The sequence below is a fragment of the Spodoptera frugiperda genome, chromosome 2 (genome assembly GCF_023101765.2).
Source record: "Spodoptera frugiperda isolate SF20-4 chromosome 2, AGI-APGP_CSIRO_Sfru_2.0, whole genome shotgun sequence".
NCBI classification, from domain to species: domain Eukaryota; kingdom Metazoa; phylum Arthropoda; class Insecta; order Lepidoptera; family Noctuidae; genus Spodoptera; species Spodoptera frugiperda.
Genome location: NC_064213.1, coordinates 5658004 through 5677152, shown reverse-complemented (window position 1 = coordinate 5677152; position 19149 = coordinate 5658004). Strand labels below are relative to the sequence as shown.

The following is a 19149-nucleotide window of genomic DNA, read 5'->3' as shown; positions in this document are numbered from 1 at the left end:
TATAAGGGTTCCCGAGCTAGTGCATTTATAGTTTGATTTTAATGTAGTAGTTATATTCCACTTTCTGTAATCTATTTCCCTAAAATTACGCGCCTTTTAAATATCTATCCAATTATCCATATATACTGAGCTTCTAGAAATATTCTAAGCTGTAGTATCGGATCACCCATTATTCTAACATCTATAGTATCATAGATTTTCCTCTTCTATATAGGAGCCTATCTGGTTAAGCTGAAAATTGATCTTCCTGTATCGATAAACGATCGAAAATCACATCAGAGATAGACTGATAAGTATCATGTGCATGAGTGGAAATTTAGCAAAATCACCAATTGCTTTGATAAAATGTGACTAATGTTATATGAACAACTGAACAATTGATAGTCGATATCAATAATAGTGATATCACATGTACGGTTGGGAAACATCAATCTTCTAAATGACACAATATTTTTTTATGTGATTCATTTTTATCTAATGAAATATCATAAATACATATATTGAACCAGATCATACAAGTATTTGCTTGTTAATTGTTGTTTATATATTGTATTTAGTTAAAATATAGCAGGGCTTACTATAGCTTTCAATTCGACTCTGTCACGATCCGCCATATCATTAGTTGTGAGAACAATTTCGACCAAAAACGGACGAGCTCATTGCGAAAGTCTGTTAAGGGTAAATCCGCATAATAATAATAATATGATGTCCTCCATTGCAATCAACACATTAATAAAAAAAAAATCTTGTCTCAACTAGTTCAAGGTTGACACTGAATCTTAAATCTGATTCAGCTGAACATCTGGATTTTTCATAGCACAACTGCCGATAAATTCATCCTACCTTTGTTAGATTTTGAAATTATTTTCAGAATATGGTTGATAGAAATGATCTTTATTTAGCCAAGTGTCCTATATTTATACAGGTTGGTCTAAAAATTCGAGGCAGCTGTTACTTGCATGTTGCAACATAACAATGTCCGTTTGAACTCATCGCTGATGAGTAATAATTAGTTATTGTTGCCATAAGTGAGTGACGCAAGTGACATGTGATAAACTTTTCAACGTACCCAAGTGAAATTTAATACAGCTTTGTTTTAGCCGATGTATATAAAAGTGCCATATGGTTTTTGGATTACGTTTATGTACAGAATTTGGTTATTTGGCGGCTTTTTTACACTACACAGATTAGTATAGACGCCAGTAATCCAGATGAATCACTTTAATGACATTATTAATCGACGGCTCATATTGTCTTTTTATATTTTGTCAATATGGCGTGTTGATTTAAGCATGTTAAATGTTTTATACTTCAATTGAAAATGTAATTTCTTGTGTGTTTAACTCTTTGGATTGCGGGATAAGCTAGGTTTCGGGATTAAAAAGACATTACGGATTAGCTGGATTTTTAGAAGATAAAGACGTGTTTAATCTTTAATCAGAATTTTAATTAGCTAAATTGTTTTACTAGGTTTGCTTATTTTACAAGAGTTAAATGATCATACTCTTATTATTCTTAAACAAGTTGTTTTCTTTTGTAGAAGATTTATAGCGAAATCTCAGTTTCGATTTTATTTCGTTGCCCTTCGAACAAATAAACATGGAAGAGGTCGTGCAGAGATTAAAAATAAGCTGAGTGACCTCCTTATCTAATAAAAATTAGGTATGTACTGTAGTACGTTGAGTCGTTAGTTTCAGGAAGTGTTACGATAACGCAGCTGTTTTATCGTACGTCTGGCGGTATGTAGGTAACTGGGTCTAGTTCAGGCTTCAATGTACGAGCAGTGATATTAAAAGGAATTTGGACAGTTTATAATATCTCACAAATGGATATGAGGACGGTCATAAGTACATACTCGTACATGTTTATGTCTTATTGAGAGGGCAACAATTATAGCAATATTTCCTTAAGTGTTTATAACACTGACTACTTATCTATAAGTGTTAAGCCACTTTAGTAAATCAGTGCTTGATCATATAACTGAACGAGCGAGGAAGTTAAATTAACATTGATAGATGGGAGAGGAAGTGATCTGATGGAATGTACGGAATGATAATGGAAGTAAAGGGGTAGTATTATGATATGGTTTATGATAGGGCTATAAAAAAGGCATTCACTGATTTGTAATTGAAGCTAGAGACAACTGGCTCCATGAACAGAAACGTATAAAGCTGATTGGACCACTTTAATTTATATGTAGGTAACGATCTCTGGTTGTGCCCAAGTTAAGACAATTGATGCTACTGAACTAATGACCCATGACACTCATTCAGTGCCTACATCGATTTACCAAGCTTTACTTTAAGCAATTAAGGTCTTTGGATCTATCTATACGTACTTCTTAGTGCCATAGGTATAAGGCTTGTCATGTTCAGCCCAACTCTTGTCAGTTCCCATAACAAGCAATTTATTTAATTGGAACAAATGGAGTTTGCCCATTGGCTCATCCTTGTCAAGATACAGCGTCGATAATAACTTGAAAGAAGTTTTCTAATTAACTAATGGTCGAAGTGAATGAGTGCGAGCTAATATGACCTACTTGTGACATGTGGGAGCCATTACATTACGATTTTAACCATTTTTTTTTACCCTTGCTTAGATACGTGTAACGCGTTTAAACGACTAACAAATTAGTTGGAATTGCGTTAAAACTCAAGGCAAGGAGTTTATCTGATAATAGATATGTTTATACACGCGTTTTAAGCTATTTACCTGTTAAAATCCTTGTTGGATGATATTTTGAGGTTATGTGGGCAAAAAATTGCGAGTTCTATGGTTGAAAGTCGACTAGTAGTTGGTTTATCCGCATAGCAGCAGTGCCATGGTCACGGGGTATATCCTACAAGTCTACAAACACACGGGTTTCCTCGTTGTGTCTTACTTCATTAACATATACACAATGTAGTGTTTTGTTTCGCAACAGACCAGTGACTTGGCTTAGAAATAATTATTAGTTCATCGCTAAATTAGCCTTTTTGTTTCTTTTTTGTTCATATTCCGTGAAGAGGACAGCTGGTATAATATATCGTATTTTAATTACGTATTTTTTTGAAGTGTTATGCGAAATAGTAGTAGCGTGATATCATCGTCGTCATGTAGGTAAATCAGTATGAAATAAAATCAGTTTAAGTTTGTAATGTACAGTGTGTTTTACAAAACTTAATCTGAATATAATCACTGCTACAAAAACTTCAAAAACGTGCCTCCTAAAAAACTATATATGTATTTCGTAATAACATATCTAATTAAAGCCGTCATGTAGGTATACAGTACTGAGTAATGTTTGCACAACGAAAACAAAAACTATTTCGATTGTAAAAACTACATTTCAATAGAAATATTTAGGTACGTGAAGAACGTTTATTTTTAGTTTGTTTTACATTGTAAATTGTGGAGAAATAGCTCTCTTTGCCAAAACATTTGCACATAGATACTTACACACATACATAATTTACTGTTTAGCGCTTTCACTGTTAAGATGGTACATTTAGAAGGATAAAAATTATAATTTAAAAGGATAAATACAATAGTAATGGCGTAGTATCACGCTTTGCATTTTTTTTTGCACTTCAGAATGTAAAAGATAGCCTTCCTATACATCTAGTCTCTATGATACAGATGTTGCATGACTTACTCTCTGATACTATAGAAACTCAAGAGACTTCTGTAGAGGCAAAATCCATAAAAGTAATTTGTGAAAAGTTAAATTATCTTGATATTATATCGTATCTTCAACGGACCAGGAACATCATATAGAGACCTTGAACTTTTTATTCTATTCTATTCTGCATATTACAAAAAAATTGAATACAACTGTACAAGCAACTCAGTCGCCTATCAAGGCAAGAAGTCAGAAAAAGCTCACAAAGCACATACGTATGTAGGTATACTATGTGTGTGTGAATATATGGTCAGTTGACAGTCCATTTGCATCAAGCATTGAACAGCAAAACCTTCTGCGTAAATATCGTACGTAATCCAATTACAGACATCATTCCATTGTTCGCAGTTATGTGTAAAAATAATATTTACGTTCCTCATCCACACATTTTCATGGTTACCCTACACTACAGAGTTTCGGAATGTCATTGTCAAAGGTTCGCGCGTGTTGCAATGTAGTCTTGAATTAGGATAGGCCGAATTTATTCTATGCAAATTTTGACAGCGCTGAGGTCGATTTGATTGGCTAATATAGACCTATGTATACTTGGTATTTCGTAATGTCAAGTGACTTTGGACTTTCGTACCGTCCCCTTACGGTACTTTTTTAAGTGTTTAGTGTATCGGTGTGAGGTATAAGTATAGGTAGATATGTACATGTGTGTTGTGGTGTATGTAATATAGTAAGAAGTATTGCATCATTTTATAGTTTAGATTGAAAAGCAGGGTCAAAGATCTCCTAGAGTCGAAACTATGTTTATTTCGATAGTTCGAAAGTTGACCTTTTGATTAGGAATAAGTATAAGAGTGCTTTTGCAACAGAGATGTGCTATGTAGCTATGCTACGAAGATGTAGTAGCTAAGCTGTGGAACTGTTACCGTTTCCACCGATACTAAGCCATGTAGCTGTGCAAGGAGTATATGCAGCTCGAGTATGCGATATATCGATAGTAGGGAAGCTATCCATAGCACGCATCTTTCCTTATAAAAATATAGCTTAGCTGAGTCTGTTCCCACCAGTGCTAAGCCATTTCTACCAATTAATATGACTGGTGAAAGCCAAACGCATCCACAGCAGTGTAGCATAGAAAATCTCTGGTGGAAAAGCATTCTTATTCACAAAATACCTACATCAATTAAGACAATGATGTAAGTATTTTATTTTATTTTATTTCGATTTACTGTAAACGTTGCAATAATAGGAAACATAACACAAAACGTTATCATGTATCAACTTTGTATGGTTTGTTGAACATAAATAGAGGATTGGCCAAATGAGTTGATAAACCACAGATTATGGTTTTTTAGTCACATCAAAGATAAATAGACAAAAAGCGAAGCATATGTACATGTAGTGTTTTTTGTTCGTATATTTATTTTATTATTATACTAGGTATGTGTTCGTAGAATATGTTTGCGTGTGCAAAATTGATGGTAAATTACGATTCAGTTGCAAAGTTCAGGGTTGACAAACAGACAGTATCTAGCTACCTATGATTATATACATTTATTTGTTTTCCTAATACATATGTATATGTAAATAATTTATTATATGAATATATTTATTATGAAATATGTCTTCTGACTACTGGTTTTTTCATATTGCAGCGTTTTTGTTATTCTATAACTGTATTTTTGTAAGTTGCACAGACATCGTTTTAGGTGCATTGCATTAATTATTGCATTTTAAAATATGTTTATTGCATCATAATATATACTTACATAAAAAGACATGGATGCAATAGGTACCTAACTTTGTTTTCCGTCTGTGGTGTTGATAATGCATATGATTGTGTATCAAAATGTAACTACTACCGCCATCTAGTATATTAAATGTGAATTGTAATGGCTATAGATTTATAGAACAGTGTAAGTTTACTTGTCTATGGTACAAGCGTTGTAATATTTTTTTAAAATAATTAAAAGTTTCACTCTGCACTGAATAGCAAAAACGTGTTTACTTTAGAGGTTATGGGCTTAAACGTTTCATAAAAGTATAGTAATAAAAGTTAGTTTTTTGATCACGATTGTGCTGTGCAAGATGTCAACGAACTATTTAGCCAGTGTGCCTAAATTAAAAGGCCGGGAAAACTTTGATGAGTGGACATTTGCAGTTGAAAATGTGCTCGTGTTGGAAGGCATGCTACATTGTGTAAAGCCGGTGGTAGGAAAAGACATTAAACCCGAAGATGATCTGAAGGCTCGGGCCAAAATATGCTTAACCATCGACCCGACTTTGTACGTGCATATCAAGACGACGAAAACTTCGAAGGAGTTGTGGGATAAACTCAAATCTCTGTTTGACGACTCAGGATTTTCGAGGAAGATTTCGTTATTACGTCACTTGATTTCAATACGACGGGAAAATTGTGAAGATATGACCACATACGTGACTCAAATTGTGGAGACATCGCAAAGGTTATGTGGAACCGGTTTCGAAATTACAGATCAATGGATTGGATCGTTAATGCTAGCAGGATTACCGGATAAATTCACACCTATGATCATGGCTATTGAACATTCGGGTATTGCGATTACGGCTGACGTTATTAAGACAAAATTACTAGATTCAGAGCCGTTAGAATTGACGGGAGTGACCGCGAAAGAAACGCAGAAAAATGAAGCGGCGTTTGCATCAAAATGGGCGAAATCAAAACCCAGAGCTGGCAACACCGATCAAAGCGGAAACGGTCGGAAATCAAACTCAAACGACAAAGTGGCAAATAAAAGTAATATAACCTGCTACAAATGCAAAAATACTGGTCATTATCGCAATCATTGTCCAATGTTAGAAAAATCAAGCAGAAATAAGTCGTCTAATGCATTTAGTGCTGTATTCTTGAGTGCTAGATACAGTAAAGACGAGTGGTACGTGGACTCAGGAGCCAGTGTTCACATGACTGCTGTCCAAAGTTGGTTACAGGATGTATCAAGTCCAAAGACATGCTCAGAAATTATGATTGCTAATAATGAGAAACTTCAGGTAGTGTGCAAAGGCAGTATAGAAATATCAACACAGCAAGGTTATGACATTACAATTAAAGAGGTTCTGTGTGTACCAAGCCTCACTACAAATTTATTATCAGTGAGCCAAATGATAAAAAACAACAACAGTGTTACTTTCTCCGATAGTCAGTGTTTAATTCACAATGCAAATAATGAATTAGTGGCTGTTGCTAACCTCATTGATGGTGTCTATAAACTAGATTTATGTAAAACACCAGTGACAAAATGTTTGATTGCCAGAGATAACGCTTTGTTATGGCACAGGAGGTTAGGTCACATAAACACAAAAGACTTAATCAAAATGAAGAATGGTGCTGTGGAAGGTGTTGAGTATAAAGACTCTTATGAAGTGACAAAATCGAACTGTGCGGTTTGTTGTGAGGGCAAACAATCCCGACTACCGTTCCCCACAGGCACAAGAGCTACAATGGTGCTGGAAATTGTGCATGCTGATGTATGTGGGCCAATGGAGACTAAATCTATCGGATTGTCGAAATACTTCCTCCTTTTTGTGGACGATTACAGTCGCATGTCATTCGTCTACTTCATGAAAGAGAAAAATGAGGTTTACAAATACTTCAGAGAATTCAAATCCATGGTGGAGAACCAGAAAAATGTCAATATTAAAATATTACGGACGGACAATGGTGGAGAGTTTTGTTCGAAGGAAATGGAGGGATTTTTGAAAACATTTGGCATCATACACCAGAAAACCAACCCATACACACCAGAACAAAATGGTATGTCAGAGAGAAACAACAGAACAATTGTTGAAAAAGCAAGATGCATGTTGTTTGACGCAAAGTTACATAAAAAGTTTTGGGCAGAGGCAGTGTCCACTGCAGTGTACTTAAAAAATAGATCAATAGCGTCCGGCCTCCATGACAAGACACCATATGAGATGTGGCATGGAAGAAAACCAATCTTGAGCCATATAAGGATCTTCGGCAGTCCAGTTATGGTACATGTTCCCAAGGAAAGAAGAACCAAGTGGGACAAGAAAGCTCAACAACACATTCTTGTTGGTTATTCAGAACATGTAAAGGGCTACCGGGTATATGATCCTGTCAAGAAGGTGGTTACTACAAGTCGAGATGTAGTGGTAATTGAATCAGGAATGTCCACCACTGATGAAACAACATGGTGTATAGAAGAAGGCTCAACTGTTCCTATAGGAAATGATCGTTCAGTGGGGGAGGAATGCCTAGAACGATCAGAACTAGATACTGAAGAAAACCATGACAGTGACTCATCCCAGATAACATTCTATGAAGCTGATGAGACTTATGTTCCTGAATACTCATCATCAAATAGCAGCCCAGTTGAATCACCAGAACACATCAACGATAGACCAAAGAGGGTGATACGTAAACCAGCAAGGTACAATCAGACGGGCTTGTTGGCTATGGAGGAGACAGAACTGACGGTGACAGAAGCTCTAAGAAGTCCTGAAAGTGAGCAATGGCGGAAGGCAATGGATGAGGAGATAGAATCGTTCAGAAAGAATGAAGTTTTCGAGCTCATCGATCCTCCAAAAGGAGCTACAATTGTGCAGTGTCGTTGGGTGTTAAAGAGAAAGGTCAATAGTGATAGTGAAGTGCAATATCGTGCGCGATTAGTCGCTAAGGGTTTTACCCAAAAATATGGACTGGACTATAGTGAAACCTTTTCACCAGTGGTGCGGCACTCAACATTAAGATTATTGTTCGCTATAAGTGTTAAATTAGGACTGGACATTACTCAATTAGATGTTAAGACTGCTTATCTAAATAGTAATTTGAAAGAGGACATTTATATGTGTGCACCTGAAGGCTTTGTATCAGAAATGTCAGGGAAAGTACTTAAACTCAAAAAGGCAGTATATGGATTAAAACAATCCGCCTTAGCTTGGTATGAGAGAATTAGGGATGTTTTATGTAAAAATAATTACAAAAACTGTACACAAGAGCCATGTTTATTTACAAAGATGTGTAAAGATGTAAAAATTATATTAGCAGTTTATGTTGATGACTTTCTTATATTTTCTGATAGTAAAGATGAGACTGAGAAGTTAAAATGTATTTTAAAATCTGAATTTGAAATTAAAGACTTGGGTGAAGTTAAGCGTTATCTAGGTATGAATATAAGTGTTAAGAAGGATAGTAATAACTATGTGATAACTGTAGATCAGCAGCAGTACATAGAAGAATTATTGTTAAAATTTCATATGACTGATTGTAGAACAGCTGATACACCCATTGAGAATAAATTGAATGTACCAAAAGCAGAAAAATGTACAATAGGACTTAGTTATCAAAAACTCTTAGGTTGTCTTATGTATCTGGCAGTCATGACAAGACCAGATATCACCTACTCTGTTAGTTATTTAAGTCAATTTAATACTTGCTACAGTGTTGAACATTGGAACTATGCTAAAAGAGTTCTTAAATACCTAAAGAAAACTAAAATGTATTGTTTAAAGTTCAGTAGTCAAGGAGAAAGTTTACAAGGTTTTGTTGATGCCGATTGGGCAAGTGATAGCCTAGATAGAAAATCATACACTGGATTTTGTTTTGTTATGTCAGGCTCAGCCGTCTCATGGCAAAGTAGAAAGCAGAGAGTTACTGCTCTGTCAAGCACTGAAGCCGAATATGTTGCACTCTCGGAAGCTTGTAGGGAAGCAGTATATCTTAGAGAACTATTGTGTGAACTAACTGGATCTTTGTTAACAATTAGATTGTATTGTGATAATCAAAGTGCATTGCGGATGGCTTCTAATCATCAATGTCACAACAGGACAAAACATATTGATGTTAAACATCATTTTGTAAGAGAAACTGTCAAAAGTGGAAAAGTAGAAATCACTTATTTGTCTACAAATGAGATGCCAGCAGATTTGTTGACAAAGGGCCTGGGTTCTGTTAAACACTACAAATTTATGGAATCATTGGGTATTCTAAAGATGTTAAGTTAGATGTTAAGTTTGCACATTGTAATATTTAGTTTATTTTGATAAGTGGGGGTGTTGATAATGCATATGATTGTGTATCAAAATGTAACTACTACCGCCATCTAGTATATTAAATGTGAGTTGTAATGGCTATAGATTTATAGAACAGTGTAAGTTTACTTGTCTATGGTACAAGCGTTGTAATATTTTTTTAAAATAATTAAAAGTTTCACTCTGCACTGAATAGCAAAAACGTGTTTACTTTAGATGTGGATCCTTTAACTGATGACTAAGTTTTTAAGTAATTAAAATTATTGTAATTTTTTTGTCAAATAGTTAATTACATAATGTGAAGTATTTTACATCAATTTAACTGTATAATGTATTGGCTTAAGTTGTAAAAGTATGCATGATTTTTCTACAACTAAATAAATAATAAATCCCTACCCACCTACTCATGGTGACTAGAGAGAGTCACCCTGATTTTGTACATTATCATCTTGAATCGTCTTAAAATATGTAGGTACATAAACATTCTTAAATCTAAATAATATTCATGGGATTTTGCTGTAATAGGTAAACAGAATTTACTATTTACCTCTATTATGATAGGTGTGTCATATTTAGAAAAACACATTAATAAACTTTTTCCCTATCAATAGATATTGGGTAAATCCCGATTTGTTTAGCGAGAAACGTTTAATATAACGTGCCAATAACATAAAACTAAAATCATTGTAGTTATTAAACATACCTAAGTATGATTAATACAGTAGGTGCTCGTTAGACAGTGGTTAAGGTAAAATGCTTCATAAATAAGAGGTCAGAATACAAATAAAATTTTCTTCCATTTTCCTTCTCTTAGTAGTAAATCGTAAAAACCACTTCCTAGTATTGCTACACAATTGGAAGAAATTACATTGTAGTTGTAGCAGATTCTTTGTAGATTTTCACCATTATTAGCTAAACATTCTGTCTAAATATTATATAGAATTACTTTGAGGGATTATTATATTAAGGCATAGGGTGATAATCCCACAAGACTTATGGGATCACAAGATAAAACCGCGAGTGAGTACTCTACTAAGGGCATAGTGCGATTTTGTTTTACATTAACGCGATCGAGTTATTTATGACGTTCGGCGCTCTGATTGGTTGGTTAGTTGCAAAAGGTCAATCAGAGGACCAAATAGTCCGAGTTTATTCTACGTTTGATAAGATCAAAGCGTTACCGCGTTCGGTGCTCTGATTGGCCTGCTCCAATGAACCAGCCAATCAGAGAGCTAACGTGGTAACATTTGAAGTAACACAAACTCGTACTAGGCCCACAGACCGCTCTAAAACAAAGTCGCATTAGGCTCTCAGGGGTAAGATAGTGTTAATCAATATTATGACGACAAATACTGAGCATAATCGATTGGTTGCCCGGTTTCAAAGAAACAATAAACGGTATTTGTTGTGATGTGCCTATCCGCTTTGTCTTGTCTTTGCAAGAAAGTATTTTACGTTTTTCTTCGGGTAAATTGTAGCGTTCGTCTTGGCGGCAGATTGTGTACTTGGATTTAATATCCATGTAGGATTAAGGAAGTACATATTAATAACTACATAACACTCATTAGTTTTCAAGGGATAAGTAATTCGTATTGCCTTGTAGTTTGCAAAGCCTACTTCCTCACTACTTCCGTTTACAGAAAAACCGCCCGTTTACGTTGACAAGGCCCAAGGCATACCTTAATCCTAACTTTATTATAAAACAAATTCTCAAGTACCCTTAGTACGAGTTTGGCGTTCGACACTCTGATTTAATAAATTAAATGATTTAAATAATGCGGACGGAAAATTATAAAAAATATTCGAATAACTCGTCTCCTTTTCAGTCCAGTGACACTAATTTCCCGCTTTTTTTGAGGTGCGATAATCATCCAAATACTCCTTTCATCTTGGAAAAGGAAGAGGAACTGTCAGACTCTTACTGACTAAAAACCACCCCGTTCCTACTCCTGCTTTTCGAACCGGAGCAGCGGTCAACTCGCTAGATAGTCCACAGTACCGGTTTGTATTTCATAAAAAAATATTCAAATAAGTCGTCTCGTTTCTTCTTCATTCAGTCAAGTGACACTAATTTACCGCTAATTAGGTCTTCATTAAAATTTCGGGTGCAATAAAAACTGCTGATAGGTAAGTTTTTCATTCACGAAATACCAGAAGCCGGTAGGCGCTTCACCTTCACGGCTCATCAAGTTTGTAAATCCTCTTCCTAATCTTCTTCATTACCGGTTTTATCAGATCCGTCCCAGTGGACTGTGACAATCATTAGTGCACCTATATCTTGCACACGACACTTAGTTGTATGAATGTTACGAGTGAATTATTAATTTCCATGTGTATAAAGTTAGTCATTGTCACCTGTCAGTAGCTAAGGTTCCCTATTTCTGATTCAACGCGACCGTTGTGTAGTTTAATTAATGGGTAACCATACTTTTTAATCTGGAAGTGCCTATTCATCAGTGCATTTTTTTAGGGAGGAAAGGCATCCAATGACCTACTCCTGCTTTTCGAGCCGGAGCGTCCCGGTAGCGAGGTAAACCCGCTAGCGAGAAAAAAAACAAAAAGAAGCTCAGCACTGCAAAGTGCAATTAAATCTTTCACGTTGGAGAGCTACTAGGAAGAGAGATATTAACATCAGGTGGCTAGCCTTAATGTTTACCACCCTTATCTCACAAAAAAATAATTTTAATAGAACCCTTACCTGATTGAATACACCTCGCGTCGAAGAGTAAGTTTCTCCTTTGACGTAAGGTGGTAATGTGGCTGTGGAGCTGATGCTGCGCAGGAAACTCTGTAGGGCTTCGTATTCATCAGCTTTCTTTGTCTCTTTGCTGACGATCTGGGGGACCTGGCCCTCGCCAAGCATAGCCTCGTGGGCTCCATCACTGTAACAATGATAAAACAGGTATAAATATGGCAATTTGTAAGTTTTACAAAAGATTTAATGTTATAATATGTAGGTAAATCTTCTTTTGATACACACGAAAAAGGAGCTATTTATTATACTTTTGTAAATATGAACAGTAATAGTGGATCGTCGCGCTGCTACTCAATCGCCGCGTCGTGTGTCGCGGAATGCTGCTCATGAATATGAGCCTCTAGCATGGCTTGAAACTAGTCGAATTCCTTGTCAAACCGTTACGTGAGTAAGCCGATAACATAATAATTAATTTAGTATGTCTCACGAAAGTTACAATAAAATTATAGTAATAGTGGATGTGCATACATGAGTTCGAATTCTTAGGTAAACGTCCTAAAGACGTCTGATGACCTGAAACTGACTTTACCTACTTCTATTTTGATTGTAAATAAACTGAATCAGATGACATAGGGGTGACCGATCCGTTTGGGACGGTCAGTACGCGAGAGAAAATACATTAAAACGTAATCACATCGATCAAGCTACTTCAATCCGTCATATTTCTGAAGAACGGTACCCAGTGTAAGTAGCTATAGTCTAGGTTAATGGAGTTTCAACTTTATCGTCTAGTAATAAAGTTGAAAATTAAACTGTACCTACACAAAAATCTATGAATCCATACATAAATGAAAGAGAGACAGTTTTATTAGCAAATTCCTTTTAGATCAACGTGCAATGTTTACAGATTACGAATCAGCTGTTATTTTTGTTTGCAAAATGGCGTAATATTCGTGCCAAGTTATATTGGAAAGGTTATTTGAGTTCAATGTGCTGTCACATAAGGTTGGATTTTAAATAAAAATATATAATTTGTGTATTTTGTTCAGTGGATAAAAGTGCGAAGGGGCAAGAGGTCTCATTTCCGAAATTAAATGTAAGTATTTGTTGATATTATGAATTGTTATATAAGACTAGCTGGTAAGCTGACCCAGTAAACGTTGTTTTATCTTATACACCAATTTGCCAAATTAGGGGTGAACAAACATTATCATTAAGGGGTATGTTAAATAGATAGTAGCCGATTCTCAGACCTACTGAATTACGTATATAAAATTTGTTAAAAATCGGTAAAGCAGTTTCGGAGGAGTATAGTAACTAGCATTGTGACATGGAAATTTTATATATTACATTTTTTACCCGACTGCCAAGGAAGGGTTATGTTTTTCGCGCGTATCTTGTATGTATGAGCCTAATATTCTTTATTACCTCATTTCTTCGAAACGGCTTGATGGATTTCGACAATCAGGGTATTGTTGGATTCGTCTTAATTACCCAAGTGTTCTTAGATATGTGACGTAAAACAAAAACCAATATGGCGGCCGTGAGGCGCCCTAGATAGAAGTAAAAAAAAAAAATTTTTTTATTTGCTACGATATGGGTATCAAATTAAAGAGCTCATCATGAGGATTCCAAAATGGTATATCACTGACATATAGAAAAAAATACTATGTGCAATTATGTTCTTTATTATCCAAACTAAATACTCGTATGGGTACTACGCGACGCGATTGACTAGCGGTGTCTGAACTTAAAAGTGAAAAGTGATAATAAAAGTACGTCTTAACTAAATTATTTACAATGAATTTATTTATAAATAAAGGACTAGAGACCCGCCCTCGCTTTGCTGAACGTTAAATAAGGAATCTATCTACATAGTCGTTTACCTATAGCCCATGCGACGCGTCAACTGTAAAGACCGTTTTTTGTCTAAAACTAGTAGAAATTTTGACACAGTGTACAAAGCAAATTTTATCTTCATTTAATGTAGAAAATTAATAGACTATTTAAAAGGATAAGGATTAATACTATTACGGACAAAAACCCCTCACAATAAAAGATCCAAAAAAAAAATTAAATAGTCCACACGACGAAAATTCTTTCAAAGAATTAGACCGTTTTCGAAATTTGTAAATAGTAAATTTTACTGCCCTTAATCCTTTTTCTTTTTCTAATTCCTTTACTCTCTTTGTGTTACGCAATCAATCTAAAATAAATGGATCGACGTGTGTTATTTTTTTATTATCTTGGTATTGGAAGTAGTTCTCTCGTGTCGCGGGTCAAATCTTGAGAAACACATAGCCGTATTATAACTAACTAAAAAGTGTTAAATAAAAATAAATAAATTTAAAAAATTAAAAAACCCGACTGCATAAAAAACACTTTAAATAAAAACTGAAAAGTAAAAACAAGTCTAAAAGTGTAGATAGCAATGCTATTACCACAAAATTAAATAATTTCATAATCAATACACAAAAAATAATAATCTTATGCGAAACATAATTGAGTGTAACAGTCGGGACCCATTAAATAAACTAGACTAAAATCATTCAATATGGGTCCCGATTGTTACACTCAATTATGTTTCGCATAAGATTATTATTTTTTGTGTATTGATTATGAAATTATTTAATTTTGTGGTAATAGCATTGCTATCTACACTTTTAGACTTGTTTTTACTTTTCAGTTTTTATTTAAAGTGTTTTTTATGCAGTCGGGTTTTTTAATTTTTTAAATTTATTTATTTTTCTAGCAGATTTATCTCCTGACTGTTTCGGTAAATTTTAAACCAGTATTGCAAGATATATTGCACGTGTACGAGTATGCACAAAACAAAATCACTTTCTTGTTTCACTCTCATGATTCTGTAGAAGTGTAGGACGGCAATCCGACACGATTACACGACCGGACGCATTAAACGTAAACAATAAACAGTCGAACGCAGAGACACATATTGTGAAGACTAAGAATGCATTGCACAGGACTATACGTACTTATACGTGTCTTTTAAGGCACGTAGATGTATTAATAACCTAATTTTATCGTATATTATATTTTTTATTTAAGTCTTTGACTGCCAATAGAAAACTGTTGAAGGCAAATCCTCTAGTAACGTCGGTCACCGGTGACCACCACGGCGTTCAATGTGTTAAGTGGGGAAATCATCCAATGACTTCTCCTGCCTTGGGCGAGCCGAGAGGGAGTGTCAGACTCTTACTGACTAAAAACCACCCCGTTCCTACTCCTGCTTTTCTAGCCGGAGCCCCGGTAAACCCGTTAGGTAGTCGGCAGCTCCGGATCAGGCATCAGCCCTACTAGGCCCCTAGCCGCGCGCTAGGGTTACGGTAATTGACATTTAGCTGGGTGCTTAAAGGGTTATCAAAATACAAAGAGATCGGTTATTAATTTCAACCGTACGGCCAGTAATATTATAATAAAAAAATGTTACTAACACACCTAATTAAATCTTTGTCCACAGCGATTACAAGGAAAAAATGCGTGCCAGTATCTAAGGAGGTGTGTCATAATCGCAGATCTATTTAAACGACAATAGACAATGAGATTGTTAACGCCTCATTTGTTTAAAAATATCTCTACATTAAGAATTAATTGTCAGTCATTATAGTCACTGTTTGAACACAGTCCATGAAATTAATTAAAAGGTGGAAGTTAATTTTTCAATTGAGTTTGCTTTACGTTTAAAATAATCGAAACGAGAGTGCGTTCGGGGCTCTGATTGGCCGGCTCGAATAAACCAACCAATCAGAACCTTTACCATGAGTTTGAAGAATAGTATTTGTCGATAGTCGATAGCGAAAATTGTTTGTATGTCAAATTTTGCAACGCCTCTACCGGTCACCTGTGGAACTAAAATTTGCCAAACAAAATATTTTACGCCTTCACTATCGAGTAGCTCTCGACAAAAACTATTGTATGTAGTAAACTCATGGTAAAGGTAAAGGTACAGAGCGCCCAACTCGCTCTCGTTTCGATTAATTTAAACTAGTTTAAACGTAAAACAAACTCGTACTAAGGGTACAGTAGTCGAAGCGAATCCGATTAATATTTATATATTATGGGTTAGCGAGGTGCTGTTTAATACTTTGCGGACATTCTCAGTGCAAATCACTTACATAATTTACCATAACATTCAATTAATTAATTTTATTATGTTTATACTTATACGGTTACTTAATAGCTGCGCGAGATTTCAATTACATAATTCCTCATTATAATATAATAATGGAGATTAAAAGAAATTTTATTTGCAAGATTTTGATTACGGAATACACTATTCTATGATTTTGATTGATTAATTTATAAAAGTGAGTGATGCCCATCTTCATCTGCTATTATTTTGAATCACAGAATAGAGAAATAATTTAACTTCGTAGAGTCGTATCGACACGCCTTTTATCCCCGAAGGGAGAGGTGCGCATTACGGGAGGTAATGTAATGCTACAATGTACAACCACTTTTCACCATTTATGTTATAAGTCCCATGTAATAGGCAGGTTAGTATAATCTGGGCACAATTCCAGACTCCGTGCTACTACTGAGAAATTTTCGAACAGCCGAAAAAAGCCTGGCAGTATTTTGCCCGACTCGGGAAGTCGCACTTGCGACGACTCGACCAACGAGGCAGTCAGGCAATTTACTTAGTATCGAAGAATAAATACATTGAAGAACATATGGGCAAACAACATAATATAAACAGACTTCAATCAATTCAGATTCACAATCATCCTTTTAAGTAATTCAATTACCTATATTATTTATTACTATTGATTTAGTAAATAAATAGAGTCATTTGAAAGGAGACCTTAATAAGTAACTAATAAAGTAGGTAATAACTTATTATGGCTACATTGCAAATGTTACGACATGACATAAAGGAGGCCTCTTATTTCTTATACAATAATTATTAAATAAAAGGGGGCATTTTATTCTTGTTTATATCTCGAATTAATCAAAGCTCTTGTGTGTGGCCAGGCAACAAGTATTAAGTAAAATATCTGTCTCTACTGGAATTATAAAGATTCGCTATAATGTCTATATATAGAGTGTATTCTTGCTTAACAACTGCCTAACAACTGTTTCGCTTCCTGTTTCTTACATTATGAGGGATGTTAGAGGATTCGAAGATCATAACGAGGTTTTAACGTGGGCAGACCTCCCACTAGGTGGATCGACGACATCGTCAGAGTCGCGGGGAACCAGTGGATGCAGGTGGCGGCTTGTCGTTCTACGTGGAGGACTAAGGGGGAGGCCTTGGTTCAGCTATGGATGTCTCTCGGCTGATGATGATGATGAACGAGGTTTTATTTATAAGCAATCACAACACAATTGTTGCAAAAAGGCGTGATAACGATAGAAGTGACAATATAAATGTTAACAACGCCGCTGTAGTAGTGGGTGTCGCAAGGGGCGATCATGGGACCAGATAAATAGACCTGAGTAGCAGCTCTCTAATAAAGCTTTTAAACTGCAATCTGCCACGCGAATGCCAAGTGAGTTGACTATCACCTTGACCCAAAGTCTTGTGGAATATCACGACTAGTTGATGTTAGCAAAATTATTATTGTTAACGAAACAAAATGAAACAAAGATGATTATTTTGATCACGTGACTGCAAAGTCTACATAACTAACGGATTCGCATCGTTGTCTATATAATTGACGATTATAAATACCGAAATTATTTATTAGCTCTAGATATCTATCTAGAGTATTGCTTTATTTGCATTTAATGCCAACTATAGGTGTATGATCTTAACAAAATCGCTGTTCACATTGAAAATTATCAACAAATTAATTTAATTTTACCATATAGGCACTGATAAACGATCTAACACTCACCTTTGGACTTTGATGACCCTGAATTTTCGCTCAAAATGTATATTGAAACCGAATATTGTAAGGACCATTTTGCAATGCACACACGGGTCAGGGCCCTTAGTCCTGACGTCTACTTCGCGTTCTTAGCGACTGCAACTGGTGTAATGTAATTAAAAATAATTTTATCAGTAACCCTTAACCTTCTTGTTGTGACTAGGTATATAGGTATGCCTATAGATATTACGTGTAGACGTTGTGTAATATGTAGGTCCATAGTATATGCAACATTGTTGTGATTACATTTATCTATGCTTGTATTTGTTTATGAACCTGTAATTGCCATCAGACCACACAGATGGGGCCTAACAGGCCTGATACCTGCGGATTACCTAGCAGGTTACCGGGGCTTCCGGCTCGAAAAACAGAAGTAGGAATAACGGGGTGGTTTTTAGTCAGTAAGAGTCTAAATGTCACGGCATGATTTTCCCCTCTCAAAAAAAAAAGATATCCCACTAATATTATACATGTCATGTAAAAGTTTGTGAGGATATACATCCTACAGACTAATCATAGTAGTATGTAGTGTATGCCTTTCACGAAAAATCGGATGAACGGTGTGAGTGAGTTCACGGTTCATTCGTGATTCGGCTTCAATATAAAACATAATCAAACAGTATAGGAGTAGGTCCACTGTTCTAAATAAAAGCCTCCCCTTCCTTTGACCTACATCCGCCTTACAAAGTCCTTCGTCTTATCCTCCCCTCCGTCCTCAAACATAATGATTTGTCGTACATCCATGTGCTCACAAATATTTTTCAATCAACTCCGGAATAATCGGAAGCTTCCCACTAATCGATTAACAATACGGAGGTTATCGATTCGGCACGTCTGTTATTAATGCTGTTATCAGGAAAACGTGGTTATGTTTTGGTCAATGAATATATTCGCTTGTTTACCGATTAGAGCTTTGA

General features: G+C 35.5%; 1 protein-coding gene across 4 annotated transcripts in view; it reads right to left on the bottom strand.

The window, feature by feature from the left end:
- LOC118268926 (facilitated trehalose transporter Tret1) overlaps positions 1 to 19149 on the bottom strand; it is a 43998-nt gene that overhangs the window by 16233 nt on the left and 8616 nt on the right. For 2 of the 4 annotated variants that reach the window (XM_050703793.1, XM_050703800.1), the window contains exons 1-2: positions 18200 to 18347; positions 12345 to 12528 (exon numbers count right to left, since the gene is read on the bottom strand). In XM_050703793.1, coding sequence (XP_050559750.1) covers positions 12345 to 12528; positions 18200 to 18267 — 252 coding nt within the window. In that variant the 5' untranslated portion in view covers positions 18268 to 18347. Of the gene's footprint in view, positions 1 to 12344; positions 12529 to 18199; positions 18348 to 19149 lie in introns of those variants that run through there. The other 2 variants (XM_050703808.1, XM_050703805.1) reach the window with 1 other exon arrangement.